The sequence below is a fragment of the Triticum urartu genome, chromosome 2A, assembly GCF_056163025.1.
Source record: "Triticum urartu cultivar PI428250 chromosome 2A, HENAU_Tu73, whole genome shotgun sequence".
Taxonomy (NCBI): Eukaryota; Viridiplantae; Streptophyta; class Magnoliopsida; order Poales; family Poaceae; genus Triticum; species Triticum urartu.
The window spans coordinates 75,688,007-75,713,508 of record NC_141874.1 but is presented as its reverse complement, the minus strand read 5'-3'; the positions used below and the strand labels follow the sequence as shown (position 1 = coordinate 75,713,508).

Here is a 25,502-nt window from a genome sequence, read left to right as displayed (position 1 = left end):
CTCCAGATCTTATAGGTCGCCCCATTTTTCTGTGCTGACTTGGCTTGCCATGTAGATGACTTAATTCCAATGGCATCGTTTTTTTCGTTCGGTTCGCTTCGGGTTTTTTTTTTTTCAAAGTGTTAGATCTGATACGACCTCACGCACCTGCACTCCAAGGTGGCTTCCCTCCTCCGCAGCCCTCCCGGCGGCACGGGCTCCTCTTCTGCCGCCGCCAGCGACTGACTCTCCGCCACCATCTCCTCCCATGCGGTGGCCCTCAACCCCACTTCAAGGGAAAATGGGACTCGGTCTATGATCTGCAAGCTAGGGAAGCAAGGTGGCGACAAGTGCAAAAAATGGGTGCACGTTAATTGGTTTCCGTATATTGCTTTCGGTGTCTGGTCCGGATATCAACTGATCAGATTCGAAGAAATCATTCAGTCAAGCCAGTCATATGCATGCAATTCTTTGTGTCAAATCTTCATGGGCAGTTAGAGTTGGGCATGCATGATTGGGCGCTCGATTCCATCTGGTGGGAAAGTTGACGCACGTTCCCGTTTGGGGAAATATCTCGGCGTGAGTGGGAAATAAGTAACACAATCTTCCATCAGAAGCAACCTGACGGTCTTATAGTACTACAATTTACTGGTTCAACAAGAGGTGTTCTAGACGCATGTTAAGATCTTTGGGGTTCAAAGATTCACTGCTTCTGTTGAAATTTCGCTTGGCATCGGATTCGTGCACATCCATCCATGCATGCATGTCGCCCTCGCGCGCCAGAGACTTGGAGCACCCGACGACTCGTCGCTGACCGCGGGTCCTATACATACCCCTGGGCGCCATGACCACCATAAGCCCGCACGGCAAAGCTCGCAGCTGCTCGCAGTTTCCCTTTCTCCGACAGTGCTGGGGCGGTTGGCAATGGCGCACAGGGTCCTGGAGCTGACGCTCGTCTCGGCGAGAGACCTGCCGAACGTGAACCTCTTCAGCGGCATGCAGGTGTACGCCGTGGCGTCCGTCTACGGCGACCCTCGCACGCGGCAGCGGACCCTCACCGACCGCGACGGCGAGACGGACCCGGCGTGGAACCACACGGTCTGGTTCGCCGTCTCGCCCACGGCCGCCGCCGCGGGGCGCGCCTACCTCCACGTGCTCCTCCGCACCGAGCGCTACTTCGCCGGTTCGTTCGGCTTCGGCGACCGCGACGTCGGCGAGGTGTTCATACCCGTCGCCGACCTGCTCGCGGGCGCTTGCGCTGCCGGAGGAGGCACCCCGTGGCGGTGCGCGTCGTACCCGGTCCGGAAGGCGCAGAGCAACAGGCACTGCGGCACGCTCAGCATCGCGTACCGCCTCGGCCCCGTGGTGGCGCCGCCGCTGGAACCCGATTGCCCGGCGGTCATGCCGCCGTGCCGGCCAGCGCGAAGGAACTTCAACTGGAACGGTCACTTCGCGCTGGGGCTCGGTTCGGGGCTGCTCGGTGGAGGCTTCGCGGGCACGACGACGGCGGCATATAGATCCAGGTAGGAGGCCGCGCGCGTCGTCGGAGACTCGGAGGGTTGGCCTTCCAGTACAATATTCACATACAGGATACATAAGTAGTACTACGTCAAGCATGAATAATAGTGTATCATCAGATTTGATGGAGATGTGTTATGTGTATGTTAGTTTTCTGTTAAAATTGCGCTGGAGTTTACTCCTCTGTGTGCCTCCGTTGTTGGCTTTTGAATGCCGGAACAAATCCACCAGGAGCCGATGTACGTACGCGGTACGTCGGGACAAAGATGGTCAGTACCTCGGGTCCTTGGCTGTGGTTTTTGATGGACTAGAGTGGACGCCCTCAGTCTTGAAGCTCAAACATGCAATGAAGTGTTGGCCCTGGCTAAGGATCTCAATTTATCACATGTGATCATAGGCTCGGACTGCATGCAGGTCGTCTCGAATAGTTCCTTTTTATGCTTTAGTTTGGAGTGAATAACATATAGGGCTAGAGATTTTGCAAGAGTTAGCTTTCGTTTTGAGAATAGGGAGACAAACCTTGAAGCTCACGCCTTAGCGAAGGCGGCTTCGTCGCTCCTTGTCCGTCATCACATGTGGCTAGGGATCCTACCAGACATCATTTGTATTCCTTCTGTTTTGAACGTTGAATAAATCCCTAGTTATAAACGGAACTGTTGTTCGCTTTTATGCTTTAGTTTGGAGTGAAATAAGAGATAGAGCTAGAGATTTTGCAAGAGTTAGTTTTCGTTTTGAGAATAGGGAGACAAATCTTGAAGCTCACGCCTTAGCGAACGCGGCTTCGTCGCTCCCTGCCGGTCGCCACATGTGGCTAGGGATCCTACCAGACTTCATTTGTATTCCTTCTGTTTTGAACGTTGAATAAATCCCAAGTTCACCTAAAAAAGAAAAACTAGTTTTTTTAGGGGTGAAGGACACTTTATTGATTAATTGGGAAGTTCAAAGGAATACAAAAAGGGTCATGTGGATAGCCCAGCCACAAGTGACGACCCTAGTTAAGAGAAACCGAAAATTTAACCAAGCTATGAGCTTCTTTGTTTGTGTCCCTACCTTCGAAGATGATATCACATGCTTAAAAAGAGTTGCTGGTTCGCATTGATCTCTTGAACTATTGCACCGTTCTTCCCTCGTGAGCCATGCTTTATATAACTGACAACACTCCCACTATCACATGAGATGATGATTCTTCCTAGATTCAGATCTTGGGCAAGTGCTTGAGCTTCTCTACATGCTAGTGTTTCAAGACAGGCTGGGTCATTGATGCCTAGAAAAAACATCGCCGAGGACCCTAAGAGAAGGCCCTTGTCATCGCGGCATACAACAGAGGACGCACCCATGAAGCCATCTCGGGAGAGCCCTCCGTCCACATTGATCTTAAATATCCCTGCTGGAGGAGGCGTCCAAACCTGGTGCAGCCGAACATTTGCAGAGGGAGTAGGTCTCATCGGTCTAGGGGCATTCTTGATGCTCTCCAATTCAGCAATGAAGCGTTGAATGAACTTATGTGTGGCCAGATGATTTTGAAAAATAGACTCATGGATGGCCTTCCGCCTTGCTGTCCATATAGCCTAGAGAGTCACCGTAAGGGTGACAAACTTGTCATGTGATAAAGTATCCATCATCCCAAAGAGCCAATGTTTTGTGCTTTGGGCCGTTGTAGCAATTAAGTACTCAGCTAGTGAATCGTGTTTCCTGATGATGGGTCGGCCCATATCAGCAGACACGTGGGCGCCAGGACCCCAACGCAGAAGGCGCCGGTTGGAAGGTCTCTACATCTCGCATCAGTTCATATAGTTCCCGCGTTGAGTTACAACCCTGTTGTCAAAGAAAAATACTGGGGAAAGACGGGAGCCAATATGACGCTCCCAGCGTCAAATTAGTTGCGAAACAAACAGGAGTGCTGTAGTTGGCCGACCTACTTGTAGTTAATGTGACGCCACCCGGTTTTGTTTTGTTTTTGTTTATTTTCTATCTCCTTTTTAAGTTTTTCTTCTCATTTATCGATTTCTTTTTTTAATAAATGTACAAAATTGAAAAATGTTCAGAATTTTATTCTTTTAGAAATTTCAAAAAATATTGGACTTTAATTTTTTGTTCATGTCTTTCAATATTATTCATTCTTTTACAAAGTTTCACATTTTTCAAAAATTGTAAAAAATTTCCAATAAATGATCAAAAGGTTAAAAAAATCTTCATATTTCGAAATTTTTCCTATGTTCGAAATTTTGTTCCTAATTTCAAAAAAAATTCGTTTTTCAGTGAATTTTGAACGTTTAATTGTTTTTTGTAATTTCCAGAAAATGTTCACACTAAAAAATTGTTCGTGTATTTAATTTTATATTCATTTTCTTGTGTTTTAAAAAATGTTTCTATTGCCAAATAAATCATATTTTCTCAAAAAAATGTCCGGACCTATAAAAAATTGTTTTCGTTTAAAAAATATTTAGCATTTCAAAATTGTTCACCATTTTCAAAAAATGTTTCAAAAAATAATGCCAAATGACGATGCTTCAATGTGTTCTTGAACATTTCACGATTCATGTAAATCTTCAGATAACATCAGTTTTATTGTCTATGAGCAGGACTTGTCGAGTATGAGGTCCCAAGTTCAATCACCAGAAACCATCACGTTCCGGTTTGGAGAAATATATCTCGCGTCAGTGGGAAATAAGTAGCGCAATCTTTCATCCGAAGCAACCTATCAGTCTTATAATACAATTTACTGGTTCAACCAGAGGTGTTCTAGATGCATGTTAAGATCTTTGAGAGAAGTGCATATTACACCCCCCAACTCTAGTCATAATCTAATATACACCCCCCAACTCCAATACTCCCTCCGTCCGGAAATACTTGTCATCAAGATGAATAAAAGGGGATGTATCTAGATGTATTTTAGTTCTAGATACACCCCTTTTTATCCATTTTGGTGACAAGTATTTCTGGACGGAGGGAGTACCATCTAATATACATCCCCCAACTCTCAAAACAATAATTCAACCATCCCCTCCCTGTTGACCGGTTTTGACCCAGTTTGACCGGTTTGACTAAGTGAACAGTAAAAATGAAATTTTAAAAACCATAAATACTTTTTTTGGAAAAAATTCAAAAAAGTTCCAAGTTTTTTTCACCGTGTGAACAGTAAATTTTAAAAAATCACCTTTTCATGCTTCAGCATGTTTGGACACCTGAGTAAATTCGAGATGTCCGTAAATTCGATTTTTTTTCAAAATTTCAGCTTGGTGAACAGTAAAATTGATTTTTTGTAAAAAACCCTTTTTTTGCATGGATGATGTTTGAGCGCGTGGTGATTTTCTTTGGATTTTTTCCCGAATTACTGTTCACCATGCTGAAAATTTTGAATTTTTTTTTAATTTACGGACATCTCAAATTTACTCACGTGTCCAAACATGCTGAAAAGGTGATTTTTTTTTTAATTTACTGTTCACGCGGTGAAAAAACTTGAAACTTTTTTGAATTTTTTCAAAAAAAGTATTTTTGTTTTTTAAGTTTTTATTTTTTGCTGTTCACTCAGTCAAAACCGGTTAAACTGGGTCAAAACCGGTCAATAGGGAGGGGAGGGTTGAATTCTAGCAGGTTTTGAGAGTTGGGGGGTGTATTTTAAACGGTATTGGAGTTGAGGGGTGTATATTAGATTAGGGCTAGAGTTGGGGGTGTAATATGCACTTCTCTCAAGATCTTTGGGGTTCAAAATCTAGAATTTTGTGTGTCCAATTTCAGCAACAATGCTGTTGCGCAGAATCTGTTGAAATTTTCCTTGGCATCAGATTCGTGCACATCCATGCATGCATGTAGCCCTCGCACCAGACTTGGAGCAGCCGACGACTCGTCGCTGACCGCAAGCCCCGCCCGAGTCTATACATACCCCCGCGCGCCCGCCATGGCCACCATAAGGCATAAGCCCGTACGGCGAAGCTCGCAGCTGCTAGCCACCACGTAGTTTCCCTTTCTCCGACAGTGCTGGGGCGGTTAGCAATGGCGCACAGGGTCCTGGAGCTGACGCTCGTCTCGGCGAGCAACCTGCCGAGCGTGAACCTGTTCAGCGGCTTGCAGGTGTACGCCGTCGCGTCCGACTACGGTGACCCTCGCACGCGCCAGCGCACCCTCACCGACCACGAGGGCGAGACGGAGCCGGCGTGGAACCACACGGTCTGGTTCGCCGTCTCGCCCACGGCCGCCGCCGCGGCGCGCGCCTACCTCCACGTGCTCCTCCGCACCGAGCGCTACTTCGCCGGTTCGTTTGGCTTCGGCGACCGCAACGTCGGCGAGGTGTTCATCCCCGTCGCCGACCTGCTCGCGGGCGCCTGCGCCGCCGGAGGAGGCACCCCATGGCGGCGCGCGTCGTACCCGGTCCGGAAGGCGCAGAGCAGCAGGCACCGCGGCACGCTCAACATTGCGTACTGCCTGGGCCCCGTGGTGGTGCCCCCCTCGGAACCCGATTGCCAGGCGGTCATGCCGCCGTGCCGACCGGCGCGGAGGAATTTCAATTGGAACGGTCGCTTTGCGCTGGGGCTCAGCGGAGGCTTCGCGGGCACGGCGGCATATAGATCCGGGTAGGAGACCGCGTCGTCGGAGACTCGGAGTACAATATTCACATACATGATATATAAGTACTACTACGTCAAGCATGAATAATACTGTATCATCAGATTTGATGGAGATGCGTATGGTCTTTTTCTGTTAAAATTACGCTGAAGTTTACTCCACTGTGTACCTCTGTTGTCAGTTTTTGAATGCCGCAACAAATCCACTAGAAGCCGATGTACGTACTACTCCCTCCGTTCCTAAATATTTGTGTTTCTAAAGATTTCAACAAATGATTATATACGAAGCAAAATGAGTGAATCTATACTCTAAAATATGTTTATATACATTCATATGTGATAGTCTATTTGAAATCTATAGAAAGACAAATATTTAAGAACGAAGGGAGTACGTGCAAAGCTAAGAGCATCTCCACTCGCCCCCTGAAAAGATTGGTTTAAGCGTATGCCTAGCAGGGACGCGCTGCGTGTTTTATATAGAGCCGGCTAGGGTTTACAAGATTCAGTTGGTTAGGTTGTGAATTGATCTCTAAGTTAGCTATACAAGATAGAGATCATCACAACAACCTACCGCCCTGGACAGGGGCGGAGCCAGGGGGACGAGCAGGGGCCTGCCCCCTCCCCCCCCCCCCCCCCCCCCAATGATTGACAATTTTAGTAGCAGCGATGAGTAATTACCAATGAGATTAGATCAATATATGTACTCGGCCCCCCTATACTCGAATCCTGGCTCCGCCACTGCGCCTGGATTACAACAGAAAGATAACCATCGGCCAAACCTATGTGTATATACGGTTTATACTTCACCGTATATACAAGTACAGACATTCTAACTCTCCCCTTCAATCATAACTTCATCAAGTTGAGATTGCTCTTAAAGTCTTCCAATTTGCTCCATGACAAGGCTTTGGTAAAATGAGAGATTGAAGCAGCCTCCGTGGCGGCTGGGCGAGGCCGTGGGAGCGGATGAGAATGGGGTGAGCAGAGTGAGGGGAATGGAGTGACGGAGTGGCTTGTCGGTAAGAGATTTTTTTGAGGGGTCGGTGAGAAAATGTGCTACTGCCCAGTACAAATCCAGCTAAAGCCCAGGCCAGTTTACCGGTTAAGGCTGACTGTGTCCATGGATGCTTTTAGTTTCTATTTTATCTTTTGAGCAAAGGATGCCTTTATTTCAATAAGAAAACCTTCAAGTTTCATCATTTTTTACCTTGGGGAATTTCGTCGAACACCTTGCTTGCGGGGTGGACGAAATCGGCCTGCTGCGGGTTGGGCAGCCGTTCGGCGGCGGCGGGTGCGGGCAGCGGCAACAGCTCGATAGAGGAGATGGCCGCGGCTCGGTAGAGAAGAAGGTGGGAGCTCGGCGCTTGGCGAGCCACCGAAAGAACGGCCGAGGCGGGTGGGCATCGGGCGGGCGGCGTGGCGCGCCTCCCCTACCTCTGGCGGGGTGTCTTGGCTAGAAAGAAGCCTAGCTCTTCAACAACCTTGCTGTTGAAGGCATTAGGCCAGCCGAACCGCCGGAGATGCTTCGATTTGAGCGGCGGCCAAAAGTGAATTGGCGGCAGCGGGCGGCGGGCCAGCGAGGTAGGCGGCGGGGGACAAGGGGGCGAAGTCATGGCGGGCGGCGGTGATTCTGTGCTAATTCGGACGGCGGCAGGGTTGGGCGGGCGCCGGGTGGTCGCGCAGAAGGGAAAGGAAGGTTGTTGGGCAGTTGGCGCGCGACTGCCCCTTTTACGTCTCCAGTCAGCGGAAATGCAAATTTGCATCACGAGGTGTTGTATTTTGCATTTTGAGAGACGGAGATGTAATTTTTTTTGATCTACATCGCCAGGGACGTATTTTTAGGCCTCCGAGATGCAAATGATAGTTATTTTTGTATATATATCTTTTATTGGAGATGCTGTAAGTAGCACAATCTTTTATCAGAAGCAACCTAACAGTCTTATAGTACAATTTACTGGTTCAACGGTGTGTTCTAGATGCATGTTAAGATCTTTAAGGGTTCAAAATCTAGAATTTCGTATGTCCAATTTCGGCCGGCGCGGAGGAATTTCAACTGGAACGGTCGCTTCGCGCTGGGGCCCGGCTTAGGGCTGCTCGGCAGAGGCTTCGCGGGCACGGCGGCATATAGATCCGGGTAGGAGGCCGCGCGCCAGCGCGCGTCGTCCGAGACTCGGAGGGTTGGCCTTCTAGTACAATATTCACATACAGGATACATAAGTACTACGTACGTCAAGCATGAATAATAGTGTATCATCAAATTTGATGGCGATGCATGTGGTGGTTTTCTGTTAAAATTGCGCTGGAGTTTACTCCTCTGTGTGCCTCCGTTGTTGGCTTTTGAATGTCGGAGCAAATCCACCGGGAGCCGATGTACGTACGTCGGGACAAAGATGGCCAGTACGTATCTCGGGTCCTCCGCTGTGGTTTTTGATGGACTAGAGTGGATGCCCCTAGTCTTGAAGCTCAAGCATGCAATGAAGCGTTAGCCCTGGCTAAGGATCTCAATTTATCACATGTGATCATAGGCTTGGACTGCATGCATGCAAGTCGTCTTGAATATAAACGTAACTGTTGTTCCCTTTTATGCTTTAGTTTCGAGTGAAATAACAATGCTCTAGCTGTCTAGCAAGACTTTTCTGAAATCATGTACTCCCTCCGTTCCGAAATAGATGACTCAACTTTATACTAAAGTTAGTACAAAGTTGAGTCATCTATTTTAAAACGAAAGGAGTAGTAGTGATATGCATTCATCAAGTATCGAAGCTGCTAACATCGAATGCCCAGAATTCTGTTGGAGAGCTTCACTGGTAGAAAAAGGGTCTGTTGTCCCGGTTCGTAAGGGCCTTTTGTCCCGGTTCTGAAACCGGGACTAAAGGGTCAGTACTAATGCATTGTCCCTTTAGTCCCGGTTCAATCCAGAACCGAGACAGATGGGCCTCCACGTGGCCTGTGCGCGGAGCCCAGGTAGGAGACCCTTTGGTCCCAGTTGGTGGCACCAACCGGGACCAATAGGCATCCTGGTGTCAGCATTTCTGTGGTTGGGGTTTTTGTTTTTTTTTGAAAGGGGGGGGGGGTTTGGGGGGTTTTGGGGGGTTAATTTAGGTGTTTCATATATTGTGTTAGCTAGCTATAATTAATAGAGAGAAGTGTCCTCTCTTATGTCCGTGCTTGGTCGACGCTACGTACTATACATACGTATAGAGAGGACTAGACACGCTAGCTAGCTAGTAAGCAAACGAAGGAAACAGAAGATCGTCATGAACATATATGCATACAGAGAGAAGTGATATCGACCACCTCTCCTTCTCCGAGAGATTGGTCGAACAACAAGTTCTCGTATATCTATCCGACACTACCGGCTACATATATACAATAATTATCTCTTACAAATATAATCATACGGACTCAGGGTCCACATAGTATTCTCCGTCTTCAGGGATCACGTGGTCAAGAAAGAATGCCGCCAATTCCTCTTGAATTGCTCGCATGCGAGCTGGTGCTAGGAGTTCATCCCGCTTCCGAAACATCTAATTTAAAGAAGGGGATCAATACATATATATATGAATGAATGAAACTCAACACAAATGATGGTAATAAAATAAAATTGTGAATGTTGTTATTTACGTACTTCATATTGTTCGTCAGTGTAGCCCCGCTCACAGGTCATGTGGCGGATGGACTCGCAAACGTAGTATCCACAGAAATCATTTCCTTGTTCCTGCCACAACCACTTTATAAGAAATAGAGGTCAATCAAACTGATAAGTAAGAATGCCAAATGGTATTGATGAAACTAGCGCTTGAATGACTAGTAGATGCGCAGAACATGCTACTATAGTACTTACTTTCGGGTGTCTAAATTGCAGCTCCTTCGGCAGTCCTGGAGCTTTTCTGGTGAATTTTCTCCAAACCCTGCCGGACAAAGAAAACAATTACTTGATATATCAGGAAATGAACAAAGTTGCTGATATGGTGGATAATGATCGATTTAACTTACTTCTCGAGTATTTGAGTCATGTCTGCATAGTCCTGGGGATCTTTTCGTCTTGAGTCTAAGACGGTTACTAGTCCCTGCTCAAGCTTAATCTCTAGGAGAATATAGTGGAAACTGCACACGCATGCATAACTCATCAATTACATTACTATAACCTTGACTAATATATAAGGGAAACCGAATACGCACAAGACAGTAACACTCACTTGAAGTTGTAAGGAAAGAGTATTATATCTTTGTTTTCATTTATTACCAACGATCGTAGCAAGTTGGCCTCGGTAGCTGCGGCATGAAATTTAACCTGAGTTGCATCTATGAGATATGTGTTAATGAACCCAATGTCACCGACTTGTCTTTTCTTCAATTCGGCGATCTTCAATCTGCATAATATAGTGAGGATGATTATAAATACATGCAATGAAAGAGCTGAGCTATATAGAGAGACTTAATGACAAAAGTAGTACTACTTACAGACAGTAGCAGGCGACCGTTGTTTTATCGAGGGCCAATTGATTGAAAAACTGATAGAACTCCTCAAATGGAACAGGCAACAGTTCAATTCCAACGAGGTCATGCTCCTTTTTAACTTTCACATACAAAGTACTCCTCCCCCCAGAGTCTCTGCAGATTTTCAAGTACCAATCATGCAATCTTCGCATCATCGTTGATAGAGATCTTTCATCTTTGACGAGAGGCTTCCCGTACTCGTATCTTTGTATCTGCACCTCCATGGGTTCATAATGTACATCGTCGGGCAGGTAATCTACAAGATTGCTATAACTGGGCACCATCCTCGGATCATTAGCGACGTTGTGGCTAGGCACCTTGAGCGGGGGGCACGATTGCTTCGCTTGTTCGCCGAGCTGGGCAATTTGTTTCCCAGCTCGTCGTTCTTTCAGCCTTTGATCACTGACAGTACTTCCCGACCGCTCCGCTTCGGCAAATTCCTTTCCAATAATGCGCTCATAGTTTCCTTTCGGCGAAGACTTGGGTGGTTTTGTTAGGGCAGCCAGAGTGCGCTTCGCTTTCATCGGATCTACCTTCTCCTCCGGAAGTGGATGTCTCTTTGCTTTCAACCCTTGAAACCAGTCATCCACTTCGGTTCGTGCAATCTCGGCGTTCTCCTCCGGGGTCCTCTCGTATGGTAACTTCTCTGGAGTCTTCAGAGAAGGACCGAATCTGTATGTCCTCCCGCCTCTGGCTGTACTGCTAGACGCCGGCTGAGCAGACGGAGCGGTTGTCTTCTTTACTTGCTTACGAGGCGGAGGAGAAGGACTACGACGCGCCGGAGCAGCCGGAGCGGCGGAAGGTATCTTCCGCCCTTGCTGACGAGGCGGAGAAGGAGGAGGCTGGCTGCTCGGACGCGTCGGCGCAGGCGGAGAAGGAGGCGGAGTGCCGCCACGCGCTGGAGAAGGAGCTGGTCGAGTGCCCTGATCGTCACTCGCCGGAGGAGGAGGCGGTGGAGGAGGCGGAGTGCCCTGACTCGCCGGAGGAGGAGGCGGTGGAGGAGGCGGAGTGCCCTGACTTGCCGGAGGAGGAGGAGGAGGAGGCGGAGGCGTCCAGTTCGGAAGGTTGATGAGCTCCTTCCGCCATAGGCATGGAGTCTTCAGAGCAGACCCCAGCCTAGTCTCCCCTTCACCAGTAGGGTGGTCAAGCTGGAGGTCCTCAAATCCCTCCGTTATTTCATCCACCGTCACCCTAGCATATCCTTCTGGAATCGGCCGGCAGTGAAAAGTTGCGCCGGGTTCAGTAGGATAAACAGAGCCAACAGCCTCCTTGACCTTCAAATTCATCCATTGCATCATAAGGTGGCAATTTTGAGACTCCGTGATAGCATCCACGGGATAGCTGGCAGGAGCCGTCAAGGCATGCTCCGGCTGAAGCAGCTCGGTGGAAGCCACGCTGCTTCTCCGCTGAGATGGCGGGGTAGCTTCGGGGGAAGCTTCGGCAGTACGTTTGCTGCGATTTGCTTCTCGTTCCTCTATCGCTTATACCCTTGCTTGCAGCGCCTGCATTTGGGTCTGCTGCACTTTTTTCCTCCTCTCATGGGATTTGTAACCGCCTGCGTCCAGAAACCCAACCTTCCACGGAATGGAGCCTGGCGTGCCTTGTGTCCGTCCAGGGTGCTCAGGATTCCCGAGGGCCATTGTGAGCTCGTCATTCTCTTTGTCTGGAAAGAACGTCCCTTGCTACGCTGCTTCGATATAGTGCTGAAGCTTCCTGACTGGTATGTCCATTTGATCGTTCGTCCAAATGCACTTCCCTGTTACAAGGTCCAAGGTTCCGCCAGCCCCGAAGAACCAAGTCCGGCAACGGTCTGGCCAGTTAATTGTCTCTGGTTCGATCCCTTTATCAACCAGATCATTCTCAGTCTTGGCCCACTTAGGCCGGGCTACGAGGTAGCCACCTGACCCCGTGCGATGGTGATGCTTCTTCTTCGCAGCATTTTGCTTGTTTGTCGCCAACATCTTCTTACTCTTTTCCGATGTCTTGTGGGCCACAAATGTGTGCCGGTGATCTCTGATCTTCTCATATCTGCCCTTGAATTCTGGTGTCTCATTATTTTCGACAAACTTATTCAGCTCTTTCTTCCACCTCCTAAATAGTTCTGCCATCCTCTTAAGAGCAAAAGACTTCATTAATTGCTCTTTAACTGGCTTCTCTGGATTATCCTCTGGCGGTAGGGTGAAATTTGACTTCCGCTCAGTCCAAAGATCATTTTTCTGCATATCATTGACATAAGACACCTCAGGGTCTTCTGTAGCCGGCTTAAACCATTGCTGGATGCTGATCGGGATCTTGTCCCTAACCAAAACCCCGCACTGAGCAACAAATGCGCTCTTTGTCCGGAGGGGTTCAATCGGTTGGCCGTCGGGCACGATTGCTATGATCTCAAACTTTTCATCCGAGCTCAACTTTTTCTTCGGGCCTCGTCTCTTTACCGAAGTTGTGCTCGATCCGGAGGGCTAGAAAAAAGAACAAAGACTTAATTAATATGTGTACATACCAAAACAATGAATGCATCAATTAGCTAGTCAGCAGAAGCTTAACTAATATATATACCTGGCCGGACTCAGTTCGGTCACCGGAGACGTCATCACGGTCTCCTTCTTGCACCGGCATTGGGTCACCGGAGCCGTCCTCACGGTCTCCTTCTTGCACCGGCATTAGGTCACTGGAGCCATCATAATCAGCTGCTTCCAGACCATCGGTCTCGTTGAGAAACAACGAGCAGATGGCATCACTTCCTCGTGCGATTATGTCCCCCAACAACTCTTCTTGTACTTCGTCTCGGGCGGTGTCCATAGTTTCTACAAATATTGACAACATGGCAATTATTATTCAAACATGACAGATGGATATATTAGTGGCAAAAACGTAGAACTAATATTAATTAGTGGCCTCGACGCTGCTTCTCTAGGGTTTGGGGTGGCCTCGACGCTGCTTCTCTAGGGTTTGGGGTGGCCTCGACAACGCTTCAAGGATAAAAAAAGAAGAGGAAGAAGAAGAAAAAAAGAGGAGAAGAAAGAATAGAGGAGTAAAAAAGAGGAGAAGAAAGAATAGAGGAGTAAGAACTCCTCTATTCTTTCTTCTCCTCTTTTTTTCTTCTTCTTCCTCTTTTTTTTATCGGGAACGAGGGTCGTCGAGGGTCACCGAGTGATAAGGAAACCCTAAATATCAAGTATCGTGGGTGTGAGATACATGTGGCCGTCGGTGTCGGACACTACATCAACATCCCACAAGTGACGTGGGCGTCGAAGCCCGCGCCACTTGTGGGACGTGGATGTAGTGTCCGACACCGACGGTACATGTATCTCACACCGACGATACTTTCTATTTAGGGTTTCTTCTCTACCGCTCGGCGACCCTCGACGACCCTCATTCCCGATAAAAAAAGAGGAAGAAGAAGAAAAAAAGAGGAGAAGAACTCCTCTATTCTTTCTTCTCCTCTTTTTTTTTCTTCTTCCTCTTCTTTTTTTATCCTCTTCTTCCTCTCATGTTCGAGAGGATCGCCGAGGGGTCGGGAGGTTGCCTAGTGTCAAAGGATTCAACAAAACCATGTCTTCATCATTAGGCGAAAGTAACAGGTGCATGATGGTACGAAGCTCTCCAAAGTTATTTTGGAACGGAGTCCCAGATAAGATAATTCGCTTTTTGGTACAAAGTTCAGCAAGAACCTTCCAAATATTGTTATTTGGAAGGCCTTTGCTGAAATTCATACAAAAAGGCAAATTATCCTATCCGGGACACCATTCCAAAATAACTTTGGAGGACTTCGTCATGCCCTGGTTACTTCCGGCTAATGATGAAGCCATGGATTTCTTCAATACTTTGACACTAGGAAACCTCTTTCGACCCCTCGGCGATCCTCGACCCCTCGAACCCTCGACGACCCTGGAACCCTCGACCCCTAGACGACCCTGGAACCCTCGACCCTCGATCCCTCGACCCTATAGAACCCTCGAAGAAAGGAATAGCTAGAGGAGAAGATCGAAGGAAAAAAAGAAGAAAAAAAAGAGGAGAAGAAGAAAGGAATAGTGGAGAAGAAGAGAAAATAGAATATTCTATTTTCTCTTCTTCTCCACTATTCCTGTAACACCCTCGATGCGACTATATCTCCCACGTGTCGAGGCACGACTTAGAGGCATAATCGCATTGAAGGCATATGTCGCAAGTTAGGCAATCTTCACAACATCCCATGTAATATGAATAATAAAGGGGAGATAACATAGTTGGCTTACACTCGCCACGTCAATCAAGTACATTAATAACATTACATCATCCAAACACTCATGGCCCGACTACGGCGCCAAAATAAAAGAGAACCCAACAAGCGACACGGTCCCAATCACCCCCAACTGGGCACCACTACTGATCATCGGGAAAGGAAACATAGTAACGTTGAGAGTCTTCGTCGAACTCCCACTTGAGCTCAAACGCGACTGCTGGAGCGGAATCATCAGGCCCTGCATCTGGTGTAATAGTAATCTGTGAGCCACAGGGACTCAGCAATCTTGCACCCTCGCAATCAAGACTATTTAATCTTAAAGGTATGACAGGGTAAAAATATGTGGAGCTGCAGCAAGCGTCTAGCAAATATGGTGGCTAACTTATTCGCAAAAGAGAGAGAGAAGAGGAGGCAAAGCGCGAGCGAGAAACTAGAGAACAACCTGCGCAAACATTACTCCAACACCATGTCCGCTTACCGGACTCCGCCGAGAAGAGGCCATCACGGTAACACACTCAGTTGATTCATTTTAATTAAATTAAGGTTCAAGTTATCTACAACCGGACATTAACAAATTCCCATATGCCCATAACCGCGGGCACGGCTTTCGAAAGTTCAAATCCCTGCAGGGGAGTCCCAACTTAGCCCATGACAAGCTCTCACGGTCAACGAAGGAATAGACCTCCTCCCAAGATGTACCGATCAGACTCGGTATCTCGGTTCTCAAGACACTTCGACAGGTTAAAACAAGACCAGCAACACCGCCTGAATGTGCCGACAAATCCCGATAGGAGCTGCACATATCTCGTTCTCAGGGCACACTCAGATGAGCGCTCCATACAACTAAGACCAAACCTCGAGTTTCCCCGAGGGGGCGCTGCACAGGAATCTAGTTTGGACCAACACTCAGAGGAGCACTGGCCCGGGGGGGTTTAAATACGATGACCCTCGGGCTCCGGAAACCCAAGGGGAAAAAAGGCTAGGTGGCAAATGGTAAGACCAATGTTGGGCATTGCTGGGTATCAAACAAAGTCCAAATGATACGAAACTTGACAAGCGGTCTACCGGTAGTAAACCAAGGCCGCTTGGCAAGTCTCGGTCCAATCCGGAAATGTTTAATCCGCACACATGAAAGAAAGCTAGAAATGACCACCGGAGGAGAACGAAGCGCTGGAAAGCAAAACGGGCAACGGGGAAAATGCTCGAATGCATGAGACGAACACGTATGCAAATGCAATGCACATGATGACATGATATGAGATGCATGACAACGACAACAACACACGGAGACAAAAACCCAAACCCGAGAAAATAAAATAACTTAACACCGGAAACGGCGAGAGTTGGAGTACAAATTGGGAAAGTTACATCCGGGGTGTTACAACACTCCACCACTACGAAAGGATCTCGTCCCAAGATCAAGGACTGAAAGAACGCAGGGTACTCAGAACGGAGGTGATCCTCGCGTTCCCAGGTAGCTTCACGGTCGGAATGGTGTGACCACTTGACTTTGAGAAATTTGATTGACTTGTTGCGAGTCTTGCGTTCAATCTCTTCAAGAATAGCAACTGGGTGCTCACGATAAGAGAGATCTTCTTGGAGCTCAATGTCCTCGAAGTTGACGGTGCGGTCAGGAGTCTTGAAGCACTTTGGAAGCTGAGAGACATGGAACACGGCATGAACATTTGCAAAGTTTGAAGGAAGCTCAAGTTGATAGGCGAGGTCGCCTCTCTTGCTGACAATCTTGAAAGGTCCCACGTATCTGGGGGCAAGCTTCCCTTTGATACCGAAGCGACGAGTACCTTTCATAGGAGAGACGCGGAGGTAAACATGATCTCCGATCTCGAAAGCCAAATCACGGTGCTTACTATCATAGTAGCTCTTCTGGTGGGATTGGGCTGCTTTAAGGTTATCACGAATGACTTTGCACATTTCTTCTGCCTCTGTGATTAATTCATTACCCAAAAGCTGACGTTCACCAGTTTCAGACCAGTTGAGAGGGGTATGGCACTTCCTGCCATACAGAATTTCAAATGGGGCCTTGCCCAAACTTGCTTGAAAACTGTTGTTGTAAGAGAATTCAGCATAAGGAAGACAATCCTCCCACTTCATGCCGAAGGAGATCACACAAGACTTGAGCATATCTTCAAGAATCTGGTTGACACGCTCGACTTGACCGCTAGTTTGAGGATGGAAAGCTGTGCTGAAGTGGATGTTGGTGCCCATGGCCTTCTGAAAAGAATCCCAAAACTTCGAGGTAAAGATGCTGCCACGGTCTGAAGAGATCACTTGTGGAATACCATGCAGAGAGACAATACGAGAGGTATAGAGTTCTGCCAATTGAGCTGCAGTGATCGACTCTTTGATAGGCAGAAAATGAGCCACTTTGGTGAGTTTGTCGATGACAACGAATATAGCATCATTGCCACGCTTGGACTTTGGAAACCCAGTCACGAAGTCCATTTCAATGTGGTCAAACTTCCATTCTGGAATGGCAAGAGGTTGGAGGAGACCTGCTGGCCTTTGGTGTTCTGCCTTCACTCTTCTGCAGACATCACATTCATTCATGAATTGAGCAATCTCGTGCTTCATTCTAGTCCACCAATAAGCTTGCTTAAGGTCCTGATACATCTTCGTGCTCCCAGGGTGGATGGAGAGGAGAGAATTGTGAGCCTTGTTCATGATCACTTTACGGAGGTCAACTTTGGGTACAACAATACGATCCTCGAAGAATAGAGTATCCTTGTCATCAAGGCGGTAGCACTTATACTTGGGTTGACTCTTGGCAATCCCAATCTTCACCTTTTTCACCATAGCATCAAGAAGCTGGGCTTGGCGAATCTGGTCTTCCAAGGTAGGAGAGACTTGAAGGTTGGCGAGGAAACCTTGAGGAACAACTTGCAGATTAAGTTTGCGGAAAGCTTCACAAAGCTCGGGTTGATAAGGCTTGTGAATCAGACTGTTACAATAAGCTTTCCTGCTCAATGCGTCAGCAATCACATTGGCCTTGCCTGGAGTATACTCGATACTCGGATTATACTCTTGAATCATTTTGACCCATCGAGTTTGCCTGAGGTTGAGATTAGGCTGAGTGAAGATGTACTTGAGACTCTTGTGATCAGTGAAAATGTCCACTTTTCTTCCCAATAGAAGATGTCTCCAAGTCAAAAGAGCATGCACAACTGCCGCCAACTCGAGATCGTGAGTGGGGTAGTTCTTCTCATTAGGCTTCAACTGGCGAGAGGTATAAGCAACAACTTTCTTCTCTTGCATCAAAACTGTGCCAAGACCTTGGAGAGAGGCATCACAAAAGACCTCGTACGGCTTGGATTCATCAGGCGGAGTGAGAACTGGAGCAGTGATCAATTTCTCTTTCAAAGTGTTGAAAGAAATGTCACACTCCGGAGACCAAACGTACTTGACGTTCTTCTGAAGAAGATTTGAGAGAGGCTTCGCGATCTTAGAAAAGTTTTCAACGAATCTTCGGCAATAGCTTGCGAGACCGAGGAAGCTACGGAGTTGCTTCACGTTCTGAGGAGGTTCCCAATTCACAATTGCAGACACCTTCTCAGGATTCACAGCAATGCCCTTGGCAGAGATGATATGACCAAGATAAAGAACCTCATCGAGCCAAAATTCACACTTGGAGAACTTGGTGTAGAACTTGTGTTCCCTGAGCTTATCGAGAACCAAACGCAAGTGCTTGGCATGATCTTCCTTGTTCTTCGAGAAAACCAGAATGTCGTCGAGATAGACCAAAACGAAGTCATTGGTGTAGGCGTTGAAGATGAAATTCATCATGCGAGAGAATGTCGGAGGAGCGTTGACGAGACCAAAAGACATGACAGTGTATTCATATGAACCAAAGCTTGTCCTGAAAGCCGTCTTGGGAATATCTTGCTCACGAATACGAATCTGATGATAGCCCATACGGAGATCAAGCTTGGAGAATACTTGGGCACCTTTGAGTTGTTCGAACAGCTCATTGATGTTGGGAAGTGGGTATTTGTTCTTGATGGTCTTCTTGTTCACTGGACGGTAATCAACACAAAGTCGGTCCGTTCCATCCTTCTTCTTCACAAAAAGAACACCACAACCCCACGGAGAAGAACTAGGCCGGATGAGACCCATTTTCTCTTGAATATCGAGTTGCTTCTTCAGATCCTTCAACTCTTCAGGTCCGAGCTTGTAAGGACGTTTGCACACAGGTTCCGTGCCAGGCTCAAGATCAATAACGAATTCAACTGGCCGGTGTGGAGGCATTCCTGGAAGTTCTTCTGGAAAGACGTCTTGATATTCGCAAATGACTGGAATTTGCGAGATGGCATCGAGTTCACCCTTCTCATTGAGAGAAAACAGACGGATGGTATTATCCCGAGCGGCAAAGACAATTACATCCTCAGACGAATGAGTCAATTGAATTTGCCTGGCAGCACAATCAAGATGTGCCTTGTGCTTAGAAAGCCAATCCATTCCAAGAATAAGATCAATATCCGAGTTACAGAGAACAATTGGGGAAGAAAGGAACTTGTAGTCACCCAATGTGATAGTAACCTCCGGGGTGCAGGTGTTAGCTGTCATCTGCTTGCCCGGTGACACAATTTGCAAGGAACTTTGCAAATACTGATAATCACACTCATACTTCGATGCAAAAGGTTTGGAAATGAAGCAATGCGATGCACCAGTGTCAAAAACAACTTTTGCAGGAATATCATTAACAGGAAGGTTACCCATGATCACATCTGACGAATCCTCTGCCTGAGATGCATTCATCAAGTTGACCTTGGCGTGCTTGGGGTTATGCTTGACCACAGCTGTACTTGCCGATCTGACAGGAGGAGGAGGAGGAAGACGCCTCTGGTTGAGACACTTGTTGGCATAGTGACCCTTCTGTTGGCACTTGTTGCACGTGACCTTTGAAAGCGGACGGTGATATGGAGCACTCGATCTTGGAGCTTGAGACGAAGTCTTGTTCTGAAAGCCAGGGTTGGGTGGGTGGGAAGAACCACTGCCACCTTTGCTCTTCTGCTGATACGGCTGACGGAACGGAGGAGGAGGAAGCCAATACTTCTGCTGCTTGGTCACTTGAGTAGAGGAAGAAGGAGTAACATCTCTGACTCGCTTCTTGGAAGCATCACACCTCAACTGAGCAGCCTCTTGCTTCAGTGCCATGTTGTAGAACTCATCGTATCTCAAGAGCTCAAAGAGAACAAGAGCTAGCTGAATTTCTTCTCTGAGACCACCCCTGAACTGGTATATCATGCTCTTCTCATCAGGGACGTCCTGCTTGGCAAAGCGGGCGAGCTTCTGGAACAACTTGTTGTAGTCATAGACAGACAAAGAGCCTTGCTTCAGATTGCGGAATTCCTCACGCTTACTTTCAACCACGCTCTGAGGAATATGATGAGCTCGGAAATCTCGACGGAAATCATCCCAAGTGATAACACGTCCACCTCTGGAGTCCTTGTACTGCTCAAACCATTCTGCAGCTTGATCTCTGAGTTGGAAGGAAGCGAACTTAACAAAGTCCTCAGGCCTGACGTTACTGCACTCGAAATGCTTGCACAGATCCACAAGCCAATCGTCAACATCGGTTGCCTCAACACAATTGCTGAAAGTCTTTGGCCCGTTAGCAAGGAACTGGTTGAGTGTATCAAAGTGATTCTGATTGCTGCCTTGATTCCCTTGGTTGCCTTGATTACGCTCTTGGAGAATTTGCATGATCAACTGTGTGTTTGCATTGGTTGCGGCCATCACAGCTTGCCATGCCTCCGGAGGAGGTGGAGGTGGTGGCGGATCAGGATTCGGAGTCGTGCGCGTTGGAGGAGCCATCCTGAAGAGGTTGACCACCATTAGCACATTGACAGATAAATATTGAAGCTGAATCCAACGGAATGGAAATTGCAACATATAGTCTTCACATCCGAACAAAATGAACGAATGCATTCCTCTTGAAATGGTCACATATCCATAAATTGAGAAGCCACGTAGAATTAGGTAGAAGAAGTAAAACAACAAGATACAGCTCGAGAACGAATAATCGGTAAGAAATCCCAATCTCAAACCAATATCCGTGGAAGAAAAAACTAGAGCTACTAGAATTCCCACCTATGGAACTCCCGAAACTTTCCGGTTATGCAATCAGGTGTTGGGGATACAGGGGAAGCATAATATCTCACCAAAACTAGCAATTCCTAGATCCAGCTGTATCCATCCTTCAACACATAACCAAGAAACCTTCGGAAACCATCTACCTCAACCTTCGAAAAGCATCCGTTATACAAGTTATGGCGATACTCCCGAACTCCCGCCCCAGTACTGGGTGGCGTCGAGGTTATCTCACCAACGAACTGCATAAAAGAGATTTTCGATGTCGGCGTACTAAACTCAGATATTCCAGAACTGCAACGATAAAATTATGATGACAACACCTCAGAGCTCAACTCCCCGGGACACTTCCACTAAACCCCTGACAGGAGGCACCAAGACAATGTTCTCATCATAAAACCATCGGAACGATTCTAAGATACCCGCGTGATCCTAAAAAAAATTTAGTGAAATTTGAGAAGAGAAGAGTCAAAACTCTACGTCAGGATGCCTTACCAGAGCGATGAGGAGACTGGGAAGTAAAAAGAATTCCTAAACTCTCCGATATATAATTCCTAATGACTCAAAACATTTTTCTAGACACAACTCGGCCACTAAAACGATCAAGCAATGGGGCTCCTAAGGTCGGGGAAGGCTCTGATTACCAACTTGTAACACCCTCGATGCGACTATATCTCCCACGTGTCGAGGCACAACTTAGAGGCATAATCGCATTGAAGGCATATGTCGCAAGTTAGGCAATCTTCACAACATCCCATGTAATATGAATAATAAAGGGGAGATAACATAGTTGGCTTACACTCGCCACGTCAATCAAGTACATTAATAACACTACATCATCCAAACACTCATGGCCCGACTACGGCGCCAAAATAAAAGAGAACCCAACAAGCGACACGGTCCCAATCACCCCCAACTGGGCACCACTACTGATCATCAGGAAAGGAAACATAGTAACGTTGAGAGTCTTTGTCGAACTCCCACTTGAGCTCAAACGCGTCTGCTGGAGCGGAATCATCAGGCCCTGCATCTGGTGTAATAGTAATCTGTGAGCCACAGGGACTCAGCAATCTCGCACCCTCGCGATCAAGACTATTTAAGCTTAAAGGTATGATAGGGTAAAAATATGTGGAGCTGCAGCAAGCGTCTAGCAAATATGGTGGCTAACTTATTCGCAAAAGAGAGCGAGAAGAGGAGGCAAAGCGCGAGCGAGAAACTAGAGAACAACCTGCGCAAACATTACTCCAACACCGTGTCCGCTTCCCGGACTCCGCCGAGAAGAGGCCATCACGGTAACACACTCAGTTGATTCATTTTAATTAAATTAAGGTTCAAGTTATCTACAACCGGACATTAACAAATTCCCATCTGCCCATAACCGCGGGCACGGCTTTCAAAAGTTCAAATCCCTGCAGGGGAGTCCCAACTTAGCCCATGACAAGCTCTCACGGTCAACGAAGGAATATACCTCCTCCCAAGACATACCGATCAGACTCGATATCTCGGTTCTCAAGACACTTCGACAGGTTAAAACAAGACCAGCAACACCGCCCGAATGTGCCGAGAAATCCCGATAGCAGCTGCACATATCTCGTTCTCAGGGCACACTCATATGAGCGCTCCATACAACTAAAACCAAACCTCGAGTTTCCCCGAGGGGGCGCTGCACAGGACTCTAGTTTGGACCAACACTCAGAGGAGCATTGGCCCGGGGGCTTTAAATACGATGACCCTCGGGCTCCGGAAACCCAAGGGAAAAAAAGGCTAGGTGGCAAATGGTAAGACCAATGTTGGGCATTGCTAGAAAAGCTTTAATCAAGGCGAAATATCAAGGGGTTCCCATTATAACCCAACCGCGTAAGGAACGCAAAATCCGGGAACATAACACCGATATGACGGAAACTAGGGCGGCAAGAGTGGAACAAAACACTAGGCGAGAGACCGAGCCTTCCACCCTTTACCAAGTATATAGATGCATTAAGATAACAAGATAATATAAATGTTCCAACAAGGAACGGGCTCCAATCTTCACCTGCAACTAGCAACGTTATAAGAGGGGCTGAGCAAAGCGGTAACATAGCCAATCAACGGTTTGCTAGGATAATGGTGGGTTAGAGGTTTGACATGGCAATTTGGGAGGCTTGAAAGCAAGTGGTAGGCATCGTAGCATTGGCATAGCAAAAGAGCGAGCAAACTAGCATAGCAAAGATAGTAGTGATTTCGAGGGTATGATCATCTTGCCTGCACAGTTGTCAGAGTTGACTGGATCCTCGAAAGCAAACTCAACGGGCTCCTCATTAGCGAACTCGTCTCCCGGCTCTACCCAAACAAGACAAACAAGCAACAAGGACACAATCAACCACGTGCAAGGAGCAAACACGATGATGCAATGATGATATGCTATGCGGGATGCAAAATGCAAGATATGACAGGAAATGCATGAACCTGGCCTCAACGTGGAAATCCAAGTGTGCCACTGGAAATATGAGATGAAATCGCTTGAAAACGATATAAAGAACGCCGAAATCGGAGTTACGGTTTGGAAATGGCAAGCGGTTCAAATATGACACCGGTCTGTGATTTACAGCAAGTAGCCATCTAAATGCAATGAGATGAACATGCTACAGCACTCAAACAAGACAACAAAATACATGGCAGGGATTCATTCATGATTCTTAACAAAAGTCTAGCACTGAGCTACGGCCAATTCATCCATTAACAGGTTCAAACAACCATGGCAAAAATGCATATGGCAAACATATCTCAGACTTAGTGAAATTAACACTTGTCTGGAATTTCAGATCAGGTAGCCCTCTTCGGAGCAACAAAACTACATGCTACAGGATCTGAACATGGCAAAGTAAAGCATGGCATGGAGCTAATCAAAGAGCTTAACAAAAGTCCCTTAGTGACCTTGAGCCAAAAGGGATCATAAAATACAATTGCAAGCATGTGAACATAGCAAAAAAACATAATCAGATCACAGACTTAGTGAAAACTGGAGCATGCTGAAAACTGATCTGAAGTAGGCATGTTTACGAGCTCGATGCACTCACTACGGTGCAAGTCATGGCAAGACAAGCATACACCCATCAAGAAGGCACAAAATTCAATCTAGACATGGCAAGAACAATAGCATAGCATGCATGGATCAACTACAACATCATCGGCAAAATTGCAAACAAGTTGACAATCTGCCCAGATTTACGAAGTAGCAAAAGAAGAGCTCGATTGACTCAAGCTAGGTTGCTCCATAATTGCAAACAAAGACATGGATGGATAGAGCACTACAAGATTAACAAAACATCCTTACTGATCATCCTCAACAGAGGCACGAATCACTAGGAAACAACATGAACATATGGCAACATGAGATAAACAAATCAAGGACTTAGTGGAATTGCTAAGTCCCTGAAAACAGAATTAACAAGTGCACCACTTTGCAAGCTTGCACTAGTCACCCCACACATCACAAAAATACATGGGTTGCACCTCTGGAAAGATGACAAAACCCTTAACAAAACATATGTAGAGCATCAAGGCATATCATGCACACATTAATCATGGCAAAAATGACAAAAACCTAAACGGAGTAGCAGATCTGACAATTATCTCAAGTAGCCCTCTTCTAACAGCATTTCGGGCATCAAGATGAGCTCAAATGAAAATGATTCAATGGAATGAAATGATGTACTCTCTGAGATGACCATTTTGATATGCTATATGCATGAATCGGAGCTACGAATGCGAAGTTACGGAGCTACGAACAGGGGCATATGGATCTGGGATTTTCGGGACTTGGAAGAATTTTTACCCTCGCGAAAAAAACAACGGGCGGAGGAAGCAGGACGAAGTGTGGGTTGCTGGGCCTCGGGCTGAGGTGGGCCGGAAACGGGGCGGAGCTGGCCTGGCCCAGCTCGGGGCCGCGGTCAACGAAGAGGCGGATCGGGGCTCCTCCCGATCCCGTCCGGCAGCGGCGGCGCGACCGGAGCTCCGGCGACGGAGATGGCCAGAACCGCAGCGGCGGCGCCGGATTTGGAAGCAGGCGGCGGCAAGGCTCCTCCTTGGCCTCGGATCTAGGCCGTTGCTCCTCGGAACGGCGGCGGGGGGTCGTTTGGGCGATGGAGGTGTGCTCCGGCGAGCGAAGGCGGCGGCGGCTGTTGGTGATGTCGGTGGCGGAGAGGGCGGCGCGCTCCCGGAAGCGAAGGAGACGGCGGCGCGCGCGGGCGATGAAGTGGTCCCGCGGGGACACGTGGCGGTGGCGGCTGGGTCGGACGGTGTCCGGACACGTCCGGCGGCGGCGGAGACGGATTTTAGGGTTTTTAGACGAGGGGGATCCGGAATTTTCGGAGGGGGGTGTTTAAATAGAGGTAGAGGGAGCTAGGAGAGTCCAAATGAGGCGCGGTTTTCGGCCACGCAATCATGATCAAACGCTCTAGATGATGGCGCAGGTTTAGGTGGGTTTTAGGCCAAATTGGAGGGGTGTTGGGCTGCAACACACACGAGGCCTTTTCGGTCCCTTGGTTAATCGTTGGAGTATCAAACAAAGTCCAAATGATACGAAACTTGACAGGTGGTCTACCGGTAGTAAACCAAGACCGCTTGGCAAGTCT

The 25,502-nt window shown here is 47.5% G+C and overlaps 2 protein-coding genes across 2 annotated transcripts; both read left to right on the top strand.

Annotated features, from left to right (window-relative positions):
• The first annotated feature begins 850 nt into the window (after positions 1–850).
• Positions 851–1,832, top strand: LOC147983871 (protein SRC2-like). The gene has a single exon (XM_087539620.1). The coding sequence runs from the start codon at positions 904–906 to the stop codon at positions 1,504–1,506; it is 603 nt and encodes a 200-aa protein (XP_087395746.1). The 5' UTR covers positions 851–903; the 3' UTR covers positions 1,507–1,832.
• Positions 1,833–5,436: 3,604 nt separating this feature from the next.
• On the top strand, positions 5,437–6,086 carry LOC147983870 (protein SRC2-like). The gene has a single exon (XM_087539619.1). It carries the CDS (start codon positions 5,491–5,493, stop codon positions 6,070–6,072), a length of 582 nt encoding a protein of 193 aa, XP_087395745.1. The 5' UTR covers positions 5,437–5,490; the 3' UTR covers positions 6,073–6,086.
• The last annotated feature ends 19,416 nt before the right edge of the window (positions 6,087–25,502 follow it).

Excerpts from the sequence above, each read along its gene's own strand:
- LOC147983871 (XM_087539620.1), top strand. The coding sequence starts at position 904 with ATGGCGCACAGGGTCCTGGAGCTGACGCTCGTCTCGGCGAGAGACCTG.
- LOC147983870 (XM_087539619.1), top strand. The coding sequence starts at position 5,491 with ATGGCGCACAGGGTCCTGGAGCTGACGCTCGTCTCGGCGAGCAACCTG.